Source organism: Acipenser ruthenus, chromosome 25 (genome assembly GCF_902713425.1).
Source record: "Acipenser ruthenus chromosome 25, fAciRut3.2 maternal haplotype, whole genome shotgun sequence".
Classification (NCBI taxonomy): Eukaryota; Metazoa; Chordata; class Actinopteri; order Acipenseriformes; family Acipenseridae; genus Acipenser; species Acipenser ruthenus.
This window is the reverse complement of record NC_081213.1, coordinates 14358725-14379626: the sequence shown is the minus strand read 5'-3', so window position 1 is coordinate 14379626 and position 20902 is coordinate 14358725. Positions and strand designations below refer to the sequence as shown.

General features: G+C 42.6%; 1 protein-coding gene across 2 annotated transcripts in view; it reads right to left on the bottom strand.

The window, feature by feature from the left end:
- Nucleotides 1-20902, bottom strand: part of LOC117964123 (metabotropic glutamate receptor 7-like) — a 283216-nt gene that overhangs the window by 136375 nt on the left and 125939 nt on the right. For both annotated transcript variants that reach the window (XR_009308818.1, XM_034906630.2), the window contains exons 3-4: nt 15695-15830; nt 14609-14763 (exon numbers count right to left, since the gene is read on the bottom strand). Coding sequence is in view for 1 of the 2 variants with exons in the window: in XM_034906630.2 (XP_034762521.2) it covers nt 14609-14763; nt 15695-15830 (291 nt within the window). In the remaining variant the exon portion in view is untranslated. The remainder of the gene's footprint in view (nt 1-14608; nt 14764-15694; nt 15831-20902) is intronic.

Sequence of the window (20902 nt, the reverse complement as noted above, 5' to 3'; positions counted from 1 at the left end):
CTTCTTTTTTACATTTATTTTTAGGGCCTCACAAAATACTGCAATAAATCACCAACTATTTAGACTATTTATTTTACCAAAAGTTCATGAAACTTAATGTTGAAAAGGAGCCTAGTTATAATCTGAAACACAGCATGTTGTACATTAAAATGAGCAATTATGGTTAATTAGATTTTTTTTTTAAGGTAGTGTGTGAGACGCTGCCCTTTTTCTGAATGAGATCCTGGGATCCAAATGAGGTGCCAAAGCCTTGCCCTGCAGCTGCTGTTAGTGTATGACAGGATAATCACTGATTTGCGAGAAGGTGCATTTATAGTGCATGCTAATCTATCCTGAACTGATACACGGTTTAAACACACAGATCCACTGAGGGAGAACTGTAGGGTTCTGCCACTGTCAGTAAAACCTACCATAATAAAACCACCATATATACATAATTTATTTACTTTATTTGGCATGAGATCCACAAACTATATAATCTGAGTGTTTTATGTAACTATTCAGCAACAATAACAACAGACAGACCTAAGTGACTCCACACAAGGCATGATAGTGGGTTCAAATGGCTTGTCTCTCGTTCAATTGGTTGCATTGACCAATGGGGTACATCATGTCTCCCAGGTGTTCCTGGAATGGCAACGTTGGCAGCAAACCACCACAAGCACGACTCTGGGCAAAGGTGGATCATGCCCACAGACATGTGCAAGATAGTGGAAACGTTCAAATCTAAATGGTTTAAACCAATACATTAAAATCCAGTCTAGTACCAGTGTGCAACACTATCAGGGTCACTGCAGGTAACAGTCTGTTAAGGCTTCATCAGGCTAATAAACTAGTATTCAAATGATCTTCCATGTACTGTGAACTACCAATCACTTTAGTGTTCAATACGTTCTCTGGCTTATTAACGCGTCAGTATTTTTAAATGTCTTCAATCGAAAACATAATTTTCGTACTTCCACAGTTATGAATACATTTTAATAAGGCCAATACATTTTCTTTACAAAGTTGCATTTTCGAGAGAGGTTGCAGAAGCATGTATCAAAATATTGCTAAACAAATGTTGAGTGAATTAATTCTTCCCCAATGACTCTGTTCTTTAATTTTTTTTCAGTGAAACATGAAGACTTGGAATGATTTATATTTCATTCTGCTTTACTGGTCTTAACAGGTACGCACTTGGCTTTTCCTGGCTTCAACTTTTCATTTTTTTTTCAATATTTAAAGTTTGAAAACAGAAGAACGGAACAGCTCCTAGGTTAGAAACACCACAGCACTCTTTTATAGAAGTCGAATCAGTGGCTCAAAGGAAGTAGAAGCCACTCTTTAGTTTAATACAAATTATTCTGACAGTTTATTTTAGGTGGCATACCCAGAACCATGTTGAAGGGCATAAAAATGTAAGAGAAAAGTAATACAAGTTAAATGTCATTGGAAGCTATTTACAGCTGTGTCTCTGCACAAGAATTCAATAAACATGGGGGTATAATGAAACAATCAATCTTGTTCACTTCGACAATGTGTTTATAATGCCCAATTCAAGTGTAACCTCTTATCACACAGTGGCACAAAGCACTACTCAACACATCTACTCTGAATTTCAATATTTATACTGTAGTTATATATATATATATATATATATATAGGGCTTCTGTTTTTCAGTTTTTATTAATTGTATTTTTCGGTGCTTATTTTTAGCTATTTTAGAGTTTTATGTAAATCGTTTTTTTTCAGGGTTTTCATTTTTGATACACTGTATGAAATTAGTGTTTTCAGTTACTTTCTAAAATGCTTGAGCATTTTTTTCTGTCAAAATATATATAGTAGTAACTCGACAGTACTTGCACACTTAAGTTGTACCTTCTTTCCTTTTCTGTCTTCCACAATGAAATCCCTTTTACACGGGCACATTCTTCTGGGGTTTTTGTGTGTAAGCATTTTTGTACATTTCACAATTCTGTTTAAATCCTCCATATCTTAACTGTAATGCAGCTTTAAATCCGGCTAACAAGCCTCCATTCCTGATTGTAATCTAGTTTTAAATCTCACAAGCGGAGTCTCCAATAGAAATGTAGGAATGTGCTGCCACTCAGTAGTTCAGTAGTTCGGGACAAACACCAATCACAAAATGTTTTAGTACAAATATTTATTGTAGAGAATGCGGAGTATGCGATTTTACAGAAAAGTATGCTGTATATACACATTCATTTGGCATCAAACCTAACTTGGTTTGAGGGTTCACTGCCTGGCCGACTGGACGAGGCTGAGACCCCCATTGATAAAACATAAAAACTGTTATTAAGAAAGGTGGAGATGGGGAGGTGGTGGGTTACAATGAAATCAAAACGCAACTGAGAGATAAGTGAAGAGGGTATTTATAGTGCTAACAATTTAAATTAGCTAATGTGTAAATTGAATGATTCAATTTGGCAATGCGGAGATTGGTGTCTGACCCTCCTCCCGAACTTTAATTATAAATTTCATTTCAGTAGTTTGGGACAAACACCAATCACAAAATGTTTTAGTACAAATATTTATTGTAGAGAATGCGGAGTATGCGATTTTACAGAAAAGTATGCTGTATATACACATTAATTTGGCATCATACCTAACTTGGTTTGAGGGTTCGGTGCCTGGCCGACTGGACGAGGCTGAGACCCCCAAAAAGAACAAGCCGGTCTCAATGCCACAATTAGAATTGAATATAGCCCACTTGAAGGTTTAGCCAACCTTTAACAAATGATCATCAGCACGCAGGAGAGGAAAACAAAACCCATTTTTGGGAAATAAACCTCTGGGAATCCATGGCTGATTCGATTGCCCTTCCTCCAGGCAGGCTACTAACACTTAAGAGCACATTTCTGTAAAAGCATTTTTAGGCTCCATAATATTTGTTATAATGTAAACTTGGTAAGCACTGGAGGATCAACAACCTAACCGTTTGATAAGAGAATCTGGAACTCCGTGGGAAAAAGCTGCTACGATTCTAAAGGAAGGACCGGAAAACTGCTCAGCTGCGAATCTGGACCTGGAAATAAATCAGGTGAAAGAAGAACAAATGTTGGGTGACGAGTGTTCAGTTTTCGTTAATAAACAGCAGGCCTGAGGGTGATGCGCCCTGAGAAAGATAGAGATGGACAAGAAAGAAAGGGGTCATATGGGCCAACATGGGAGTTTAATTTATAAACAAAATTGAAAAGCTTTCCCTAATCTTCCTGGTCTGTTTTACTTCTTTTGAGCAGGAAGGAAAGGGTATCAGATGAGGGGATTGCTAGGTCAGAGATTAAGGGGTGAATCTGGGGGTTGAATTTGAGAGCGATGTAGACTCCCAGCACCTATGGGAACCCAAGAAGGCTAAGAGAAAGAGCTTAAAGGTTTTATCTAAAACAGGCAGGAGTAGCTGGAGCAGATGAGAGGCACGTTGATGGCAATAGGTAGGCAAGCAAGCGGAGAAAGAGATTCTGATAATTGAAGCCCTTTCAGGATTAGTGAAATTTGTGAGTTGCAGAGTGTAGAGCTGGGACACCGAAATTGAGTTGAGTTTGTAGAAAAACTTGATGCCGGAAATTCAAATCTTATAGCTCTGTTCTTAAGGGACATAATATAGGATGACGCTACGGGCACTGAAAATGATGGAAAGGAATGTTGAATGCAAAGTGAAATTTTAAAGCAATTCCAGGATGACCAGTACATTTACAGTGAGCAGGGAGTGATGCTAAGAAGAGTTGTTTCTTGAGCCTGCAGAAATCAGGGAATGCAGCAGGTGGCTCACATGAATGTCAGGTCTGAAAAATGAGGAATCTGAGTTGGCAGGAGGTCGTCTTCGGGAACTAATGCTCTGAATCTCTGCGTTTGTAAACAAGAAAGAGAATCGATTATATTCAGGTGGCCGAGAATGTGTTGAGCTCTGAAAATGAACTGATGAGTAACAGATAAACAGGTAATCCTTCTGAATATTCTCATTATATGGTGGGAGAATGAACGATCTTGTTAAAGATTTAGACTGTAGGTGAATTATGTGAGTGGAGAAGAATGGATTTTGAGCCCAGGAAGACCCCCAAAAGGAGTGCGGCTACAGCAAATGGACACATTTTCCGCAATGACGAGGAGTGATCGGTTATAGGAATAATGCTGAATTCGTGGGGCCATGGAGCAGAAAACCAATTTTCCCTTGTAGTATCCTCCAAAGCCAAGAGAGGGAGCTGCATCTTTGAACGGTTGAATGTCTTTGTGCAGCAGGAGACAGTTGTCGTAAAAGTACTGCCATTCCTTTCTTTTAGTAGGAGCTCCCACAGGCGGAGTTCCTTGCGAAAAAAAGGAACCAAACCATGAGTATGACATCATTGAGGTAATCGACAGAAAGGATCAAATAGAGAGAAGGTAATAGATAAAAGCTCTGCCTCGAGGATTTATCCTCATTGCATACAAATTGCAAAGCATATGACATGGTTTATTTAAATTTCCAGAAAGCTTTTGACAAAGTCCCACATAAAAGATTAATTTCTCAAACTGAACGCAGTAGGGATTAGAGGAAATGCATGCACGTGGATTAGGGAGTAGTTAACATGTAGAAAACAGAAGGCCTCCAGAGTATGCAGTACTGCGGCCCTGACTGATATTCAAAGAAATGGGAATGGTTTTGAAAGTGTTTGAATAAACTGCCGATAAGCTGAAAGAAGAAAAGCATCTCACAGAGACGAGACCACTATGGGGTCCTGCTGGACACCCATAGTGGCCAGGGAGGTCACTGCAGGGGCCTGCTGAATGCCTGCAGTGAGGGGAGGGTAACCTAAAAGGTTACATTTGGAAGACCGCTGAGGTATAAAATAGAAGGGGGCTGTGGGCCCCTGTTGAAACTCTCAGCTGGTAGAAAACCATTTGACAGAGAAGGGAGCACTGTGGGGGCCTGCTGGACGCCCATAGTGGCCAGCGAGGTCACTGCAGGATCCTGCTGGACGCCTGCAGTGAGGAGAGGTAACCTGAAAGGTTATAGTTGGAGGTGAAGGGAGAACTATGGGGGCCTGCTGGACGCCTGCAGTGATGGGGGGTGGGGAACGCGGGAGCAGCCGCTCCCAACTGTAATTACTGATTAGAGGAGACATCAAAATGGAGCGAGGTAACCAGTGGTGTATCACAGGGATCAGTATTAGGTCCTCTGCTATTCCTAATCTACATAATGATTTAGATTCTGGCATAGTAAGCAAACTTGTTAAATTTGCACACCACACAAAAATAGGTGGAGTGGCAAACACTGTTGCAGCAGCGAAGGTCATTCTAAATGATCTAGACAGCATTCAGAACTGGGCAAGCACATGGCAAATGACATTTAATAGAGAAGTGTAAAGTACTGCACACAGGCAATAAAAATGTGCATTATAAATATCATATGGAAGATACTGAAATTGAAGGAATCTTTGAAAAAGAGCTAGGAGTTTATGTTGACTCAGATATGTCTTCATCTAGACAATGTGGGGAAGCTGTAAAAAGGCCAACAAGATGCTCAGATATTGTGAGAAGTTTTGAATTTAAATCAAGGGAAGTAATGTTAAAAATTTACAATGCATTAGTAATACCTCACCTAGAATTTTGTGTTCAGTTCTTGTCACCTCGTTAAAAAAAAGATATTGCTGCTCTAGAAAGAGTGCAAAGAACAGCGACCAGAATTACCCCGGATTTAAAAGGCATGTCGTATGCAGACAGGCTAAAAGAAATGAAGCTATTCAGACTTGAACAAAGAAGACTACGCGGTGATCTGATTCAAGCATTCAAAATCCTTAAAGGTATTGATAAAGTCAACTCAGGAGACTTTTTGAACCAGGACCAGGGGTCATAAATGAAAATTAGATAAAGGGGCATTCAGAACAGAAAATAGGAGGCGCTTTTTTACACAGAGAATTGTGAGGGTCTGGAACCAACTTAGTAATGTTGAAGCTGACACCCTGGGATCCTTCAAGAAGCTGCTTGATGAGATTCTGGGATCAATAAGCTACTAACAACAAAATGAGCAAGATGGGCTGAATGGCCTCCTCTTGTTTGCAAATCCTCCCATGCTCCCATGTAGTTTAAATGGCCTAGGAGGGACAGAAGATTGCGTTTAGTAGAAGGGAAACCGGACAAAAAAGTGGAAATATAAAAAATACAATCCCCTGAGGACAGGCTCAATGGGCATGATTTTAAAAGTGTTTGATATATTGGCTTTAGCCAATGTGATGGGGTGCCAGCTCGCTCCTATAATTTGTGTTTTGGATTGGCAGGGAGGGGGTTAAATTCCTCCATGTAAAATACATGTGAGAATGTGGCTGGAGCCTTAAGTGTTTAATTGTTAATTATTAGTTAATTGGGCTCCAGCCACAGACTATAAAAGGCAGGTGAAACCCTTTGTGTAGAGGGTTTTTGGGTGAGTTTGTTTGTTGGTGTGCTGTGCTGTTTAGCTTTTTTGAGAAAGAAACTGTAGTGAAGGCTAATGCCCAGCCTACATTTCTGTATTTTGTTTAAACCTTTTGTTTGGGCCCTTGTGCCTATTTATTTGATTATTTTTTGTTTAATAAAATCATTATTTTGCCCCTTCCACTGTCTCTGAGCCTCAAACCTCTGTCATCCCACCGCTGCCACACGTGGTGTCAGAAGTGGGATAGCGCCACCTAGAGGCTCAGAGCAGTATTTTTTTTTTATTTTGAATTTTTTTTAATTTTTGGATTTTTGGAGGGGTTTTTTTTGACGGTGCGCAGAATGGGGAAAAAACAAAGGCAGCGAAGAAAGCAGCAGCAGCAGCGGCAGCAGCGGCCACCACCACCAACCCAAACCCTGTGGGAGGACCCAGCGAGCTTGTTCCTGTGGTGCTCCTGGTGCGGGAAGGAGGACCACCGGTGGAGGTCCTGTCCGGATGGGCCACCAGCTGACTGGTGTGGGCGCTGTGAGCTGGATGGCCACAGCTGGGCAGGATGCCCCCACAACCCGGACCAGGAGCAGCTACCAACCCCGTCCTCGGCAGCCACCCCACCAACACCGCCTTCACCACCATCACGGGAGATCTGGGAGTGGTTGGTGCACCCCGAAGCGGACCTCTTCCACGACCTCCCCACAGCCCTCAGCACGCTGTGGCATTGAGATGGGGAGAGGTGGGAGGAGTGGGAGAGAGAGCACCACCCGGGGTCCCTCCAGGAGATAGCCGTCATGGTCCTGGCAACCTGGCGATAGACATGGGGGAGATCCCCCTCCTTGTAGAAAGGGGGGTGGAACCACTGCCGTCGCCCAGAGAGGGGGAGCCGCTGCCGTCGCCCGAGAGGGAGGAGCCCGAACGTCCGCAGCCCGAGAGGGAGGAGCCCGAACATCTGCAGCCCGAGAGGGAGGAGCCCGAGCGGGAGGAGTCGGTGCGTCCACGGCCTGAGCGGGAGGAGTCGGTGCGTCCACGGCCCGAGCGGGAGGAGTCGGTGCGTCCACGGCCCGAGCGGGAGGAGCCGGAGCTGTCTCTCCCTCCACCGCCAGCAGAGGGGGAACAGCCGGAGCTGTCTCTCCCTCCACCGCCAGCAGAGGGGGAACAGCCGGAGCTGTCTCTCCCTCCACCGCCAGCAGAGGGGGAACAGCCGGAGCTGTCTCTCCCTCCACCGCCAGCAGAGGGGGAACAGCGGGCGCTGTCTCTCCCTCCACCGCCGGCAGAAGATGCTGGAGGTCCCTCCCAGCCTCTGTACCGGCTGCTGAAGGGAGCGCGGCGACAAACTGCCCGGCGGCTAAGAGGCACAGCACCGCCCAAGGATGCCTGCCTGTCCGCATCGCCTGGGGTTGCCTGCCTCGCCAGGGGGTCCAGAGGGTCCAGCGTCACCAGTAGGACCAGCGTCGCCGTTCCCGCCTCCGCCACCAGAGGGAGACGAGCTGCTGTTCTCGCCTCCGCCACCAGAGGGAGACGAGCTGCTGTTCTCGCCTCCGCCACCAGAGGGAGACGAGCTGCTGTTCTCGCCTCCGCCATCAGGGGGAGACGAGCTGCTGTTCCCACCTCCGCCATCAGAGAGAGACGAGCTGCTGTTCCCGCGTCCACAGCCCGGCGCCTGGGGGTTGGATCCCTCGGCCTGGGCTCTCGGACACCCAGGCTCCATGTCTGGACCTTTGATCGCTGGGCCTGACTCCCAGGTCGCAGCACCACCAGGCACAGGAGGTCGCCTGGTCTCCTGCTTCGCTCCCCCTGGTTGCCCAGATGTCGCTGCACTGTCGCCTGGGCTCGCACCTCTGCCTGGGGCTGCAGCCAACTGGTCGCCTGCCTGTGCTCGCCGGGCTATGGACTGACCCTCCCTCAGCAATGGGAGAAGGAAGACCTCCCACCATGGCCGCCCCCATGGGCCACTTGCTTCCCCTCATCCGGGACTTTGGGACAAAGGGGGGAGGTGGCCGTTGGGGCCAAGTGTGCTGCGCACAAGGGGGGGGGGGGGGGAATGTGATGGGGTGCCAGCTCGCTCCTATAATTTGTGTTTATTATTGTTATTTTTACTGTTGTTTTTCTTAGAATTCTTGTTTGTTTTGGATTGGCAGGGAGGGGGTTAAATTCCTCCATGTAAAATACATGTGAGAATGTGGCTGGAGCCTTAAGTGTTTAATTGTTAATTATTAGTTAATTGGGCTCCAGCCACAGACTATAAAAGGCAGGTGAAACCCTTTGTGTAGAGGGTTTTTGGGTGAGTTTGTTTGTTGGTGTGCTGTTTAGTTTTTTTGAGAAAGAAACTGTAGTGAAGGCTAATGCCCAGCCTACATTTCTGTATTTTGTTTAAACCTTTTGTTTGGGCCCTTGTACCTATTTATTTGATTATTTTTTGTTTAATAAAATCATTATTTTGCCCCTTCCACTGTCTCTGAGCCTCAAACCTCTGTCATCCTGCCACAGCCAGTCATGCGTTTTTCCCAGCAATTTTGATTATGAATATGGCGTGGTCGATTTGCATATTGCAGGGAGCAATCTTCGTGAGGGACTGTTGATGCTGGGTGTGGTGGAGTTACGGTGAGCGGAAATGATGGAAGTTACAGGCGGAATAGCACAGGTTCTTTCAGTGAAGTAATTACAAATCTGGCAAAACAATCTCTGGATACAAATGCTCAAAACTAGTGATGAGCAGAAAGAAAAGCATTTCACAGAGAAATAATCACTATGAGGGCCTGCTGGATGCCCATAGTGGCCAAAGAGGTCACTGCAGGGGCCTGCTGGACGTCTGCAGTGAGGGGTGGTAACCTGAAAGGTTATAGTTGGAGGTGAAGGGAGCACTATGGGGGCCTGCTGGACGCCCATAGTGGCCAAAGAGGTCACTGCAGGGGCCTGCTGGACGCCTGTAGTGAGGGGTGGTAACCTGAAAGGTTATAGTTGGAGCCAGCATGCTCAGGAACTGCTGAATGAGCCTTTGATTGACAGGTGCTGTGGTCCCGCCTTCGGAGTTTTCCGGATGTAGACGTGCTTCATGGAGATGCAGTCGGTGCGCAGCGAGGTGTTTCAACTCCGCTTATAATAAGCAGAAAATTGGGCTTGTTTCTTGAGAGTCACAGGTTGGAATTTGTAGAAACACCTGTTTTGTTGTGAGACTTGGCAACACTGGGTAAAGCAACGATCTGTGATGACGTCATAGCGCCTGCGATGGGAAGGATGAAATAAAGTAAACAAATTATCCTTACGTGCTGTAGATTTGAATGGGATGTTGTTGCTACTAAGATAAAGCTGGAGCCGGGAGAACGTCCAGTCTCTGATGTCAGGAGTTCCGGAGGAACGAGTGGCCAGGCGGGAGCCACAGCAGACAGGAGAAGCAGACATCTGGGCAGAGAAGTTTGGAGTGGTAATACTGCCGACCGAAGTTGTTGTGGAGTTGGCCCGGGAAGGGCTGGTTGAACTGGTTGCGTGGATCTCGGCTCCGGGGAAACAGCAAACAGATCATCATCCGAGAAAAGGAATAATCCAGAATGCAGACCATGATGCGTGCATGTACGATGAAATCAAAACGCAACTGAAAGATAAGTGAAGAGGGTATTTATAGTGCTAACAATTTAAATGAGCTAATGTGTAAATTGAATGATTCAATTTGGCGATGCGGAGATTGGTGTCTGACCCTCCTCCCGAACTATACATTTCATTTGGGGAGGGTTTAAGGTATTCAGAACGAATCAATGATAGATACAAGTGAGGAAGGCAGGACATTGCCCAGCAACACTGGGAAATGTATTTATTATTATTTTTGTAGTAGTTTTTTTTTTTTAATGGGAAAAGGGTAATGTCAACGTGAATTGATTAACCATTTCCACAGTTTTTCCGGTGTTCATTGGCTGTCCACCGATTTCATTTTTTTTGTATCGGGTTTTATCGGTTAAAACCGAAAATTAGAAGCCCTATATATATTATACAGTAGGTTCAATTAGAGGTGTGAAAACACTGCTTTCTTTCAAGTGCAGTACTTAAAGCTTTCTTGCTACAGTATTCTCCTGTTCCTTGGCCATTGTTAATACTGTTTGAAGCTTGCCTTATAAATAGGGGGACAGCTGATCCCAATGGCACAGGCTTAGGTATACCATGTATTATACAACAATGGGATAGACAGCTCTGATTACTTCTATCAACAAAATGTGCTTTTTAAATGTATCTTTAAAATGCAGAATTGCTATCACTTTAGGGCTGTGTGTAACCTGAAAACATTTGCCTTGCTAGTAAAAAAAGCACAGGCATTTATCCACAATTAATCAGTCCCAAAGTGATCTATAGTATGTACTAGAATCCTGCATTCCTGTATTTGCAGCTATTACCTCACAAAACAACCTCATAGCACTGTATCTTGTGCATGTCCTACTTCCCGTGTACTGATATTCAGGAAAATCAATAGGAACCAAGTTCACTGTGTAATTGTACAAATTTGTATGGAATTGGTTCTATTCGTACACTGAAAAAGGCATGTAATTGATGGCTGTCATGACATTAACATTAACTTCCAACTGACCCTGGAATGAACTGCCAAACCATCCAGTCCGTGGCACACTGTTCCTGTTATACAGCGCCCTCACAGGTCAGGCGGGAGATTGTTGACTCAGATTCTTTTGCTCTCTGTCACAGTGATGTAAAAAAATGAAGTTTGCCATTATCAACCAATTGTATGTACATGCCATTCATGTACACACAGCTCTCCATCTCTGTACTATAGTACTTACAACAGTGTTTGGATGGACCTGTAGTATGTTTTTTTTGGTTGTTTGAGTAGTAGCAAGGTATGTGGTTGTGTCCACGGACAAAAAATGATACACAGCATGTAACACGTACACTAATGTGTAAAAAGTCTGTTCTTCACATTATTAATTAGTTATGAAAATTCCTGGTATTTAGTAATACATAAAAGCTGCATCTCCCTCTAACCAAGCCAGTTTCAGTCACAATGGGCAAGACAGCAGTTCCCTATTGCTGACATTTTTAAAAAGCGTCATAAAAAAATTTGTAAAAGGAAGACTTTTGGGTTCACATTATGGTGTGCGGCTTGTCTTCAGAGATCTCTGACAGGAATAATTATTAGGTTGAACTCACTTAGGCCCTGTTCCTGGCAGAGTAGAAAGAGATGCAAATATTTGATCTCCCTTTTACAGGTGCCAAGGGAGCTCATTGTAATGTGTGAAACATGCACTGCCAGGCCCCAGGAGACTTGACTGACAGCAACTGAATGCAAGGCCATATCCGCGGGCTAAGCTTTCTCCATACCGAGGGCAAGTGGTGTCTCCTATCATAAAACTACAGGATTTGATGAGATAAAAAAAGAGTGGGGAGGTTTAATTAAATAACATCTGACATCGTATTTCAGTATAGTTACTGGATAGTGAAACACTGTGGGAACTACTCTCTTAGGATTGTTCAGGATTTTATCTGATGTGTGTGCATGTGCCTATTTCAAAGTGTAATTATTTTGTATAATCAATGGCCATCTCCTTAGAAAAACACATGGTAAACACAAGCCAGAGGAGCGTTTCACTTACAGTATGTCGTGGGCAATTTGCCCATGGAGTTTGCAAAATGACCACATTATGAAAAGATCTACTAACCTACTACACATAATGGCTACAATATATATATATATTGTAACACAGCAGGGAGGGGGTTAATATCCTCCCTGCAGAAAACATGTGCGTATGCACATTTTGGTTAATTGTTTTATTGTTAATTATCACCTGCACCTGGCTTTGATTGTAAATTAGAGCCAGGTGCAGGGTTTATAGGGAGAGCAGTCAGTCTGCTCTAGGCTGCTGAGTAGAAGGAGGCAGGAAGGGGTACTCTGCTTCCCAGCAGTCGTAAGGTAAAAGTACGTTGTATTAAACCTGTGTGGTGTTGTTTATTGTGTAGTGGGGAAACAGCCTAGCTGTCCCACTGGTAGTCAGGGTGTTCCTGAGGTGTAGTTAGTGCTCGTACAGAGCTAGGTGTTTGTTTTGTATTTTGTTTACTTTGGTTTTTGTAACTATTAAAAAATTAGCGCAACAGCTAGGCTGTTTCCCCACTACACAATAAACAAAACCACACAGGTTTAATACAACGTACTTTTACCTTACGACTGCTGGGAAGCAGAGTACCCCTTCCTGCCTCCTTCTACTCAGCAGCCTAGAGCAGACTGACTGCTCTCCCTATAAACCCTGCACCTGGCTCTAATTTACAATCAAAGCCAGGTGCAGGTGATAATTAACAATAAAACAATTAACCAAAATGTGCATACGCACATGTTTTCTGCAGGGAGGATATTAACCCCCTCCCTGCTGTGTTACAATATATATATATATATATATATATATATATATTGTAAAAGATTTGCACTCACTCGGGTTCGTTGCCCCTTTAAAAATACGACCCAGCACACAAGAAGTAGATTTTTCCAGCGCTGACGCGCTATTTTTTTAATAAACAAAAAATAAAAACAAAACAAAAACCTAACTCCGTTTGGAGCGCTAAACTATACAGGTTTTTTTTCCCTTACTAACCTGCAGGACGGCTAAGCCGTTTACCTGTCGCACACACACAAAAACCCAACACTTACTTCCCACGACTTTTCAGAAGCAGAGCACCTCATCTGCCTCTCTCTATCCAGCCGTCTCGAGCAGACTGCCTGCTTCCCTTTTAAACCCCCCCACCTGGATCTAATTCCCCCAGTAACGCCCAGGTGAGGATGATAATCAATAATAAAACAATTAACAAATTAAATGAAACAATAAAGCGACACAAATCAAACAAAAAGGTGCATTTTCACATGTTTTTTCCTTTTTTCTTTGCAGGGAGGTTTTAACCCCCTCCCTGCCGTCTCTCACAACCCGCTATATTACAATATATAGTGATGGAGTGTATGTCTCAGATAGGAATTGAGGGATTTAGGACCCAGGGGAATAAGGGTTGATGCACTCCATCTATTAAAAGGGCAAAATGAAGCCAGAGGGCTGAGTGTGGGTAAATCGGATGATTAGGTAAATGCCAATCAACTGCGGCTGATCAGGGTGGAAGGAATAAAAAGCTCACAGTTAGTTTGTTCTGTGATGGGGGTTGGAGAGAGATGGGCTGTATGGAGAAAATAATTTTGAAAAACAAACAAAGAATACTAGTTTTGGTTTTGGTTTTTGGTCCACCAAACTTCCCTACCTAATAAGGGACAAGCTAAACTTGTTTACCCAAACCAAAACCAAAACCAGTGTTCTTTGTTTGTTTTTCAAAATGACCTTTTTTAGAGGTCAACTTAGACCACTAAAGCATCACTTTGATCTACACATGCATTTTGATTATTTAAGTATTTTGGGTTTGGATAATGATAATAGAATTGAAGAATTCAAAGCCAAAGACACAAGAATCAACTTAAAAACATAATCTCCAGCTTGACATTGCACCATTGGGCAGTCTGAGGCACACTACTTCTAGGTCTCATGCTGGAACCTTTAGACACAAGCATGAAGAGGCCATACTAAGTATAAGCCAGCACTGCACGGTAAAACTGAAACAGAGTCACTGCTGGCCCTAAGACGAAAACTCAGTGTGCCTGCATATCTGATACGTTGCTTCTGGTACAGGGAAAAAACACTGAGCAGCAAATTCAATATGTCATGGATGCAGTGGAACACAGCATGCTGCGCAGCATGTACATCTCATTAATAGGCTGCCACTGAATGCCCCCGAGCCTCAAACGTCTAGAGAGATGGACTCCCTGTGTAGGCATCTCCCCATACTACACAAGAAATGCTGAAAACAGTAATTTCCAACTAATGTGTGTTTCATTCGTGAATAATAATATTGTTTAAAAATAAATTTTAAAAAAGCATCACGGAGCATCACAGGGACCGTCTTTGACACTCAAAGCCTACAACTCAAGTTTATAGATTTTGAGAGATGGTTTAATAGTCTTGAAATGCTCAAATACCATTGTGAACAGATATAAATAATGAAACCATTACATACACACCGCGGCAACACACAGCATGCGAGAGGCCCAGACTCATTTTAATGATCAGGAAGCCAATGTATTCTGTGCCCTGAATAAAAATGAATGTCTGTGACTATTTTGAGCTTGGAGGCCAGTATCTTAGTACCTACAATAAATGCACAAGCACTGTATAAATCAACAGATTGACTGTAGGAAGGTGACTGTACCATCTATGGTGGCCCTTTTCGGCAGGATGGTCAAGGCTCCCTCTGCAGCGTCTTCTTGCCAAATCACCGGGCTAGATTTGGCACCCCAGCTGTCCGAGCCCACCCAGAGAAAATGACCAACTTTACCGGCTCTTTTAGTTGCAGCCAGAACCTGCCTGCAAAAGAATTGCAAAATGAATTTAGCACCACATGTTTAAAAAATGACATGAATATGCTTCATTTTGACTGTACCGATGACTAGTCCTTGCAGTCTTTTCAAGCCCATTAAACCCTTAAATGTGGTACTTCAAAAGAGTCCTATTGTGGAGCTCAATGAGCCATTTGAGACAGCCATCTGTTGGACAGCCCCAGTCTACACTATTTCTTCTCAAATATATTTTAACCTGATGAAGGGACCAAATGGTCTTGAAAGCTTGAATATTTATTAACTTTTATGTTAGTCCCACAGAAAAAAAATACTTCAATGCCAATTGAGACAATCATGTTGAAATGTTTTCTTTTATTAGTTTTTACACTGTAGGAACTGGTAGGTTTATGCCCAGGACTGAATGGCAAGCAAGGGGATATATAGTTCAGGATTGAGGAGGACCTTTACCGATTTTTCCTACAAAATGTCCCAGAAGCTATAGGTGGGGTTTTTATGGTAACAAATTTCACCAAATTTGGCCCGATTCATTCCAAAACAATTTATGTCTTTACAGTTGGCAGATAGATTGATTGATTCTGTCTTGCTTATACAGCTTAAACCAAAAGCGGTCAACAGAAATAAAAACATTAAGATTTCAACACCGTACAAATTAATATTTGAACTGTAAATGTACAAAGGTTGCAGGCAATGTACCAGAAGCCTAATATCTCAATGATCCAGTCTATGAAACTTGGACCTGCATTACATCAATTTAAAAGACATATAGCTAACAAAATCCTTCCAATAAATCTTATTAATATGTATTACCATCACTTCATAAATCTCACATTTTCCTATATGAAAGATGCACACGTTACAGTATGTTCCACGTCTCTTGCGTTTCTCTTTATGATTTACCATGCTTGTCTGTAGTGCTGTGAATGTTTTTTTATATTTACCTGATATCTTCATCATTGGCAAATATGATGATGGCACGTGCTTTCGGCGTTTCCAGAAGCTGCGTGATAATTTTATCAAAGTCGTCTGTTTTGTGGTTGTGTGGGATTTTAATAGACTGAGCGATGCAAAGTCCACCTGAAAAAAAACATATCACCACTCAATAAAAGGTCCTTTTTGAAAAATACAGGTTAACTGATACTGTATGTGGCATATGAATGCAACACCAGATAGGAGAATTACCCAAACCCTCTCTAAGGAAAATACCTTCGGAACAGAGAGGCATTATATATGCAGTTTAGAAGCGAAAAGCTGCCAGGGCTAGTGGTAATTTTGATGGCATCTGAGAATTTAATCAAGCAAAAGAGTTAAGCAAAAATGAAATTCAATTTACTGAGCTGAATAAAAATCCAAGTGTAGCTGAACGAGCTTTTCACTGTGGCGCTTAGCTTGAGAGGGGAATGAAGGGCATGTATCCAATTTAGAGAGACAGTTTCGGTGAAGATCATGAGGGGAAATATTTGCGAGATTGACTTCAATCAAGATTGAACAGGCTAATTAGCATTCCAAAAAGAAAGAGGCAAGTTTTGTAATCTAAGTATACCCCATTTACTGATAATATCAAGATGTGTCCTGCAAAATAGCAGTATTATAAAAAGCATATTGCCTAGCAATATAGTAAAATATACGTTATTATAAACCGTACATATTTAGGACAGATGAATAAATGCAGAACAACTGGGAGTGGGACATGTTCTGCCTGTTTTACCCTCTTAAGATCTTTTGCTTACTAAACATTTCTCTAAAGCTCCTCTTCAAATGTGTGGCAATGATTTCAAGGACCAAGTTGTTTCAAAAGTGAAATTGTACCCTTATTAAAGTTACCCACAGTAAAATCATAGCTAAGTGTGACAAAGCATAGGTAAGCACTTTAAAGCTCAGAGAGGTATTGCAAAGTACATTAAAAACATGGCGAACCATGGTAAATTATGGCAAAAAAACTGGGGGTGGATCATTTAAATCCTCTTTTTGCACATGGATTAGGGAGTGGTTAACATGTAGAAAACAGAAAGTACTGATTAGAGGAGAAACCTCAAAATGGAGCGAGGTAACCAGTGGTGTACCACAGGGATCAGTATTAGGTCCTCTTCTATTCCTAATCTACATTAAGGATTTAGATTCTGGTATAGTAAGCAAACTTGTCAAATTTGCAGACGACACAAAAATAGTTCTGGACACCTTGTTACAAAAGGATATTGCTGCTCTAGAAAGAGTGCAAAGAAGAGCAACCAGAATTATCCCAGGTTTAAAAGGCATGTCGTATGCAGACAGGCTAAAAGAATTGAATCTTTTCAGTCTTGAACAAAGAAGACTACGCGGTGATCTGATTCAAGCATTCAAAATCCTAAAAGGTATAGACAATGTCGACCCAGGGGACTTTTTTGACCTGAAAAAAGAAACAAGGACCAGGGGTCACAAATGGAGATTAGATAAAGGGGCATTCAGAACAGAAAATAGGAGGCACTTTTTTACACAGAGAATTGTGAGGGTCTGGAACCAACTCCCCAGTAATGTTGTTGAAGCTGACACCCTAGGATCCTTCAAGAAGCTGCTTGATGAGATTCTGGGATCAATAAGCTACTAACAACCAAACAAGCAAGATGGGCTGAATGGCCTCCTCTCGTTTGTAAACTTTCTTATGTTCTTATGTTCTTATGTAGTAGTTTATTTCAGTAATTCACACATATATTTTCCTAGAAGTAATTTTTTTCTCCTTCAATAAAATAGGAACAGCCTAACTATATTGAAGCAGTATAACCCTTATCAGGGTGCCCTGCTGTCTTGTACAGGAGTTTATCTTGTTGGGAGGTAGAGACATGGTACTATCATACAGACCAGATCAACACCCAAGGTCATTTCTGATAATCAGGGCTATTAGAAACTGGTAAACAGTTTATTTATTGTTCTTGTAAAATTTCAAATCTTTCATTTACAAATGTATTTGCCTTTTATATGTTGTCCTTTTTGTCCGTTTTACTTTTTTTTTTAAACTAAACATTATCTCTGAATGTTCTGCAGTTATTTACTGTGTGGTAGTACCCTGCAATAGAGCTTCCTGTTTAGTCCCGGCACTAAGGATTCTCCAGACAAGCTCAAAGAAAGCCAGCTAAAGAACAAATCAATAACCCAGAATCACTCAATTACAGCAAACGTCATACAATAGCAAGGGAGTATGTAACAATCGTGAGCATGACATTTCCAGCTCCTTACTCTTTAATGTAGGAGAAGTTTGCCAGTTATTGTCCTTCATTGCAGAGCTCTACAGTATTTACTTCAACCATATTACAATTCAAATGATCAATGTGGGCAATGAAAGAATGCAATAAGACTCTAATTTCCTGTCTTTAAGAAGCTCAGCTATACAACCAATACAAAGAAGCATTCCATCATGTTGTACAGCTGGTTGCTCTGCCCCCTCCCAAGCTTATCTGTAGAAGTGGATCAGCCTCTGGGTTATAAAACAATTCTGTCAAAATCCTCCCAAAGGGAATGCGTTTATGAGTGGACTATAGAACAGTGATAAAGAAAATTGGAAACCTAAAAATATAAAGGAAACTAGTGAAGATTGAGTATCAACTGCATTGAATGAACGCCTTCAATGTTTGTGTGGCAGATACTTGCCCAAGTTGAATCTGTGCAAAATCGTCAGTATGCATTCTACGATGAACACTAGACACCTTGTGTTTTGCATGTTCAGTTAAACGTTAATACCTGCTAACTGTGCTGTATGCAATACAACATATCTTTTCCTTAATAATTATTTCCCCCCAATTATTTTATCAGAGATATTTGTTTTGAAATTCCTGAGAATGTACTTTTGACAATTGAGGGGAAGCACTGATGTAGCTCTGTGCCCTACTGGTATTTTCCCTGGTGCATTCCTTGTGCAAAATGAAGGAATTGATGGCTGCCAGGTCCAGTACATTGTAAAATATAGCAACTGGCCATCCGCGAGAACCAGCTTTCACGGAGTACTGACGTGCCATCTGGTCTAAAACGTCCACTCCGTACTTTGAGTCATTGTAGAAATCCACAGTCTCCCAATGGCAACTGACGTATGAAGGGAGCTGAGAATAATTACATTCTTTCTCGGCTTGCACTTGTAAACAGTTAACGTAGCACAGTCATTGTGTTTCAGAATTGTACTGGAGTACAGCTGTGGTTGCAAGTTTTGCGCAGATGGTGGAAGCACTCTTCTTGCTTTGTTCATTGTTCCAACCAGGCGTTTTTTTTTCAAATCTTTTGCCAATCATCATTTTGTAGCCTATGTGCCTCTGCTACAGTACAGCGTTGAATGTGATGTAGCATTCGCATATCGATCAACAAATGATATGCACTGAGAGTGCTATCGATGTTGCGTTTTGCGTACAGCTTGGGACCTGAGGTTTCAGTCAACACATTTTTTGCAGCCCGTCTTCTCACAGCGTCAACATCGGGATTTATAATTTCCCAAATAGTGCTATATAATCCTTCCCAGTCTCCGGAATGCCTGTTCATGCTGGTGATGCAGCCGGAGTTGCTGTCCTTGGCACTGCTGCGGGTGAAGCGGTTGGCATGGCTGGCACACCTGCAGCTGCTGCAGGAGACGATACAGGCAAAGCGGCTGGCACTGCAGAGGTAAGCTCAGTGGGGGTAGAGATAACAACAGGCTTGTATATATATAAAAAATAGAATATTGTAGGTTATATTAAAAATAAAAACATGTATTATAAAAGGCAGTCAAAATTACTGCTTTGTCGGTTCCAGGTGGGCGGGATTATAACTTCCTTATTTTTGCGATTCTGCCTTTCAAACGCCGTCAGGGTATTTAATACGTGTGGCAAAGTGGCTGCTGATTAAGAGCAGATGCAGAGGTGATGCAGTGCAGAAACAATCACACGTGAAAACTGTAATCCAATTTGGAAAATGTTCTTTTTATTTTAACAGAAATCCTGGTCTGACGACCAAACAATAATCCTCCGGCAATACACCCCTGGAGTAAAGCTCGGCAGGAAAATAATAACGATATGTAAACACAAACAAATAATAACACGTTATCCGCTCCCACAATACTACTAACACAAATCACCAGTCCGGGTGCGTGCAGTAGTGCTCAAGGTGGGTGGTAACAAATGACAGTGACTGTGGTGTTGTTGTTCCGGGTAGTGCTGGCCCAAGGCGACAGCTCCGGAGACGTGTTAGCTGTCTAGTGAATTCACAAAACAAAAGACAATTACTAACAGTGCTACAAACAAACAAAACACTCACGAATATTTATTATTTATTTTTGGGAACTCTCCCGGTCCTTCCAGTTCCGTGCGTCTCTGAAACCAAGCGAAGGAAAAGATTTACAATACTCCAGCCCCTTTTAAGCAATTATGCATGACCCCTTGGTAAACGATTGCAGCTGATTCTATTGCCTGCAGCTGCTACCTCGTTTACCTTCCAGGTCAATACATTCTCGCACTGGAGTCTCGTCTTTTTCCAGGCTGATTGACTTCCCGACCCAGGGAATGAACCTGTCCAAAGCCTTTCCCTTTCGCTACTTTGTATCCTCACAGGTCGAGAGGGAGATTTACAACCAGAACTCATTATATTTCCGTCACATATCCCACCACTCAGAGTGGAGCCGAAGGAACACTGGGCTGAATCTATCTTTCCCATTACTCCCCACTCCCGGAAAAATAATCTGCATTTTGATGGTCTTTCCCTGCACGGTGTACCATGTGGTACATGAAGGGCTGCAACGCCAGATACCACCGAGTTATCCGGGCATTGCTGTCCTTCATTGTACTTAACCACTTGAGTGGGGCGTGGTCTGTGACCAGATCAAATGAGTGTCCCAGCAGGTAGTATCGTAAAGAGTGAGTAGCCCATTTAATGGCCAAACACTCCTTTTCGACTACGGAGTAGTTGCGTTCCCGAGGTAGCATTTTTTTTTACTGATGTACAGTATCAGGTGTTCTAATCCATCTACCTTTTGAGACAAGACAGCACCCAAACACACATCCGAGGCGTCGGTGTGGAGGATGAATCTTTTGGTGAAATCTGGTGTGATAAGAGTGGGGGCCTGGCAAAGTCTACGCTTAATAGTATCAAACGCCCCCTGACGCTCAGCTGACCGCTTAATTAAATTTGGATTTTTAAATTTTTGGTGAGGTCAACTAAAG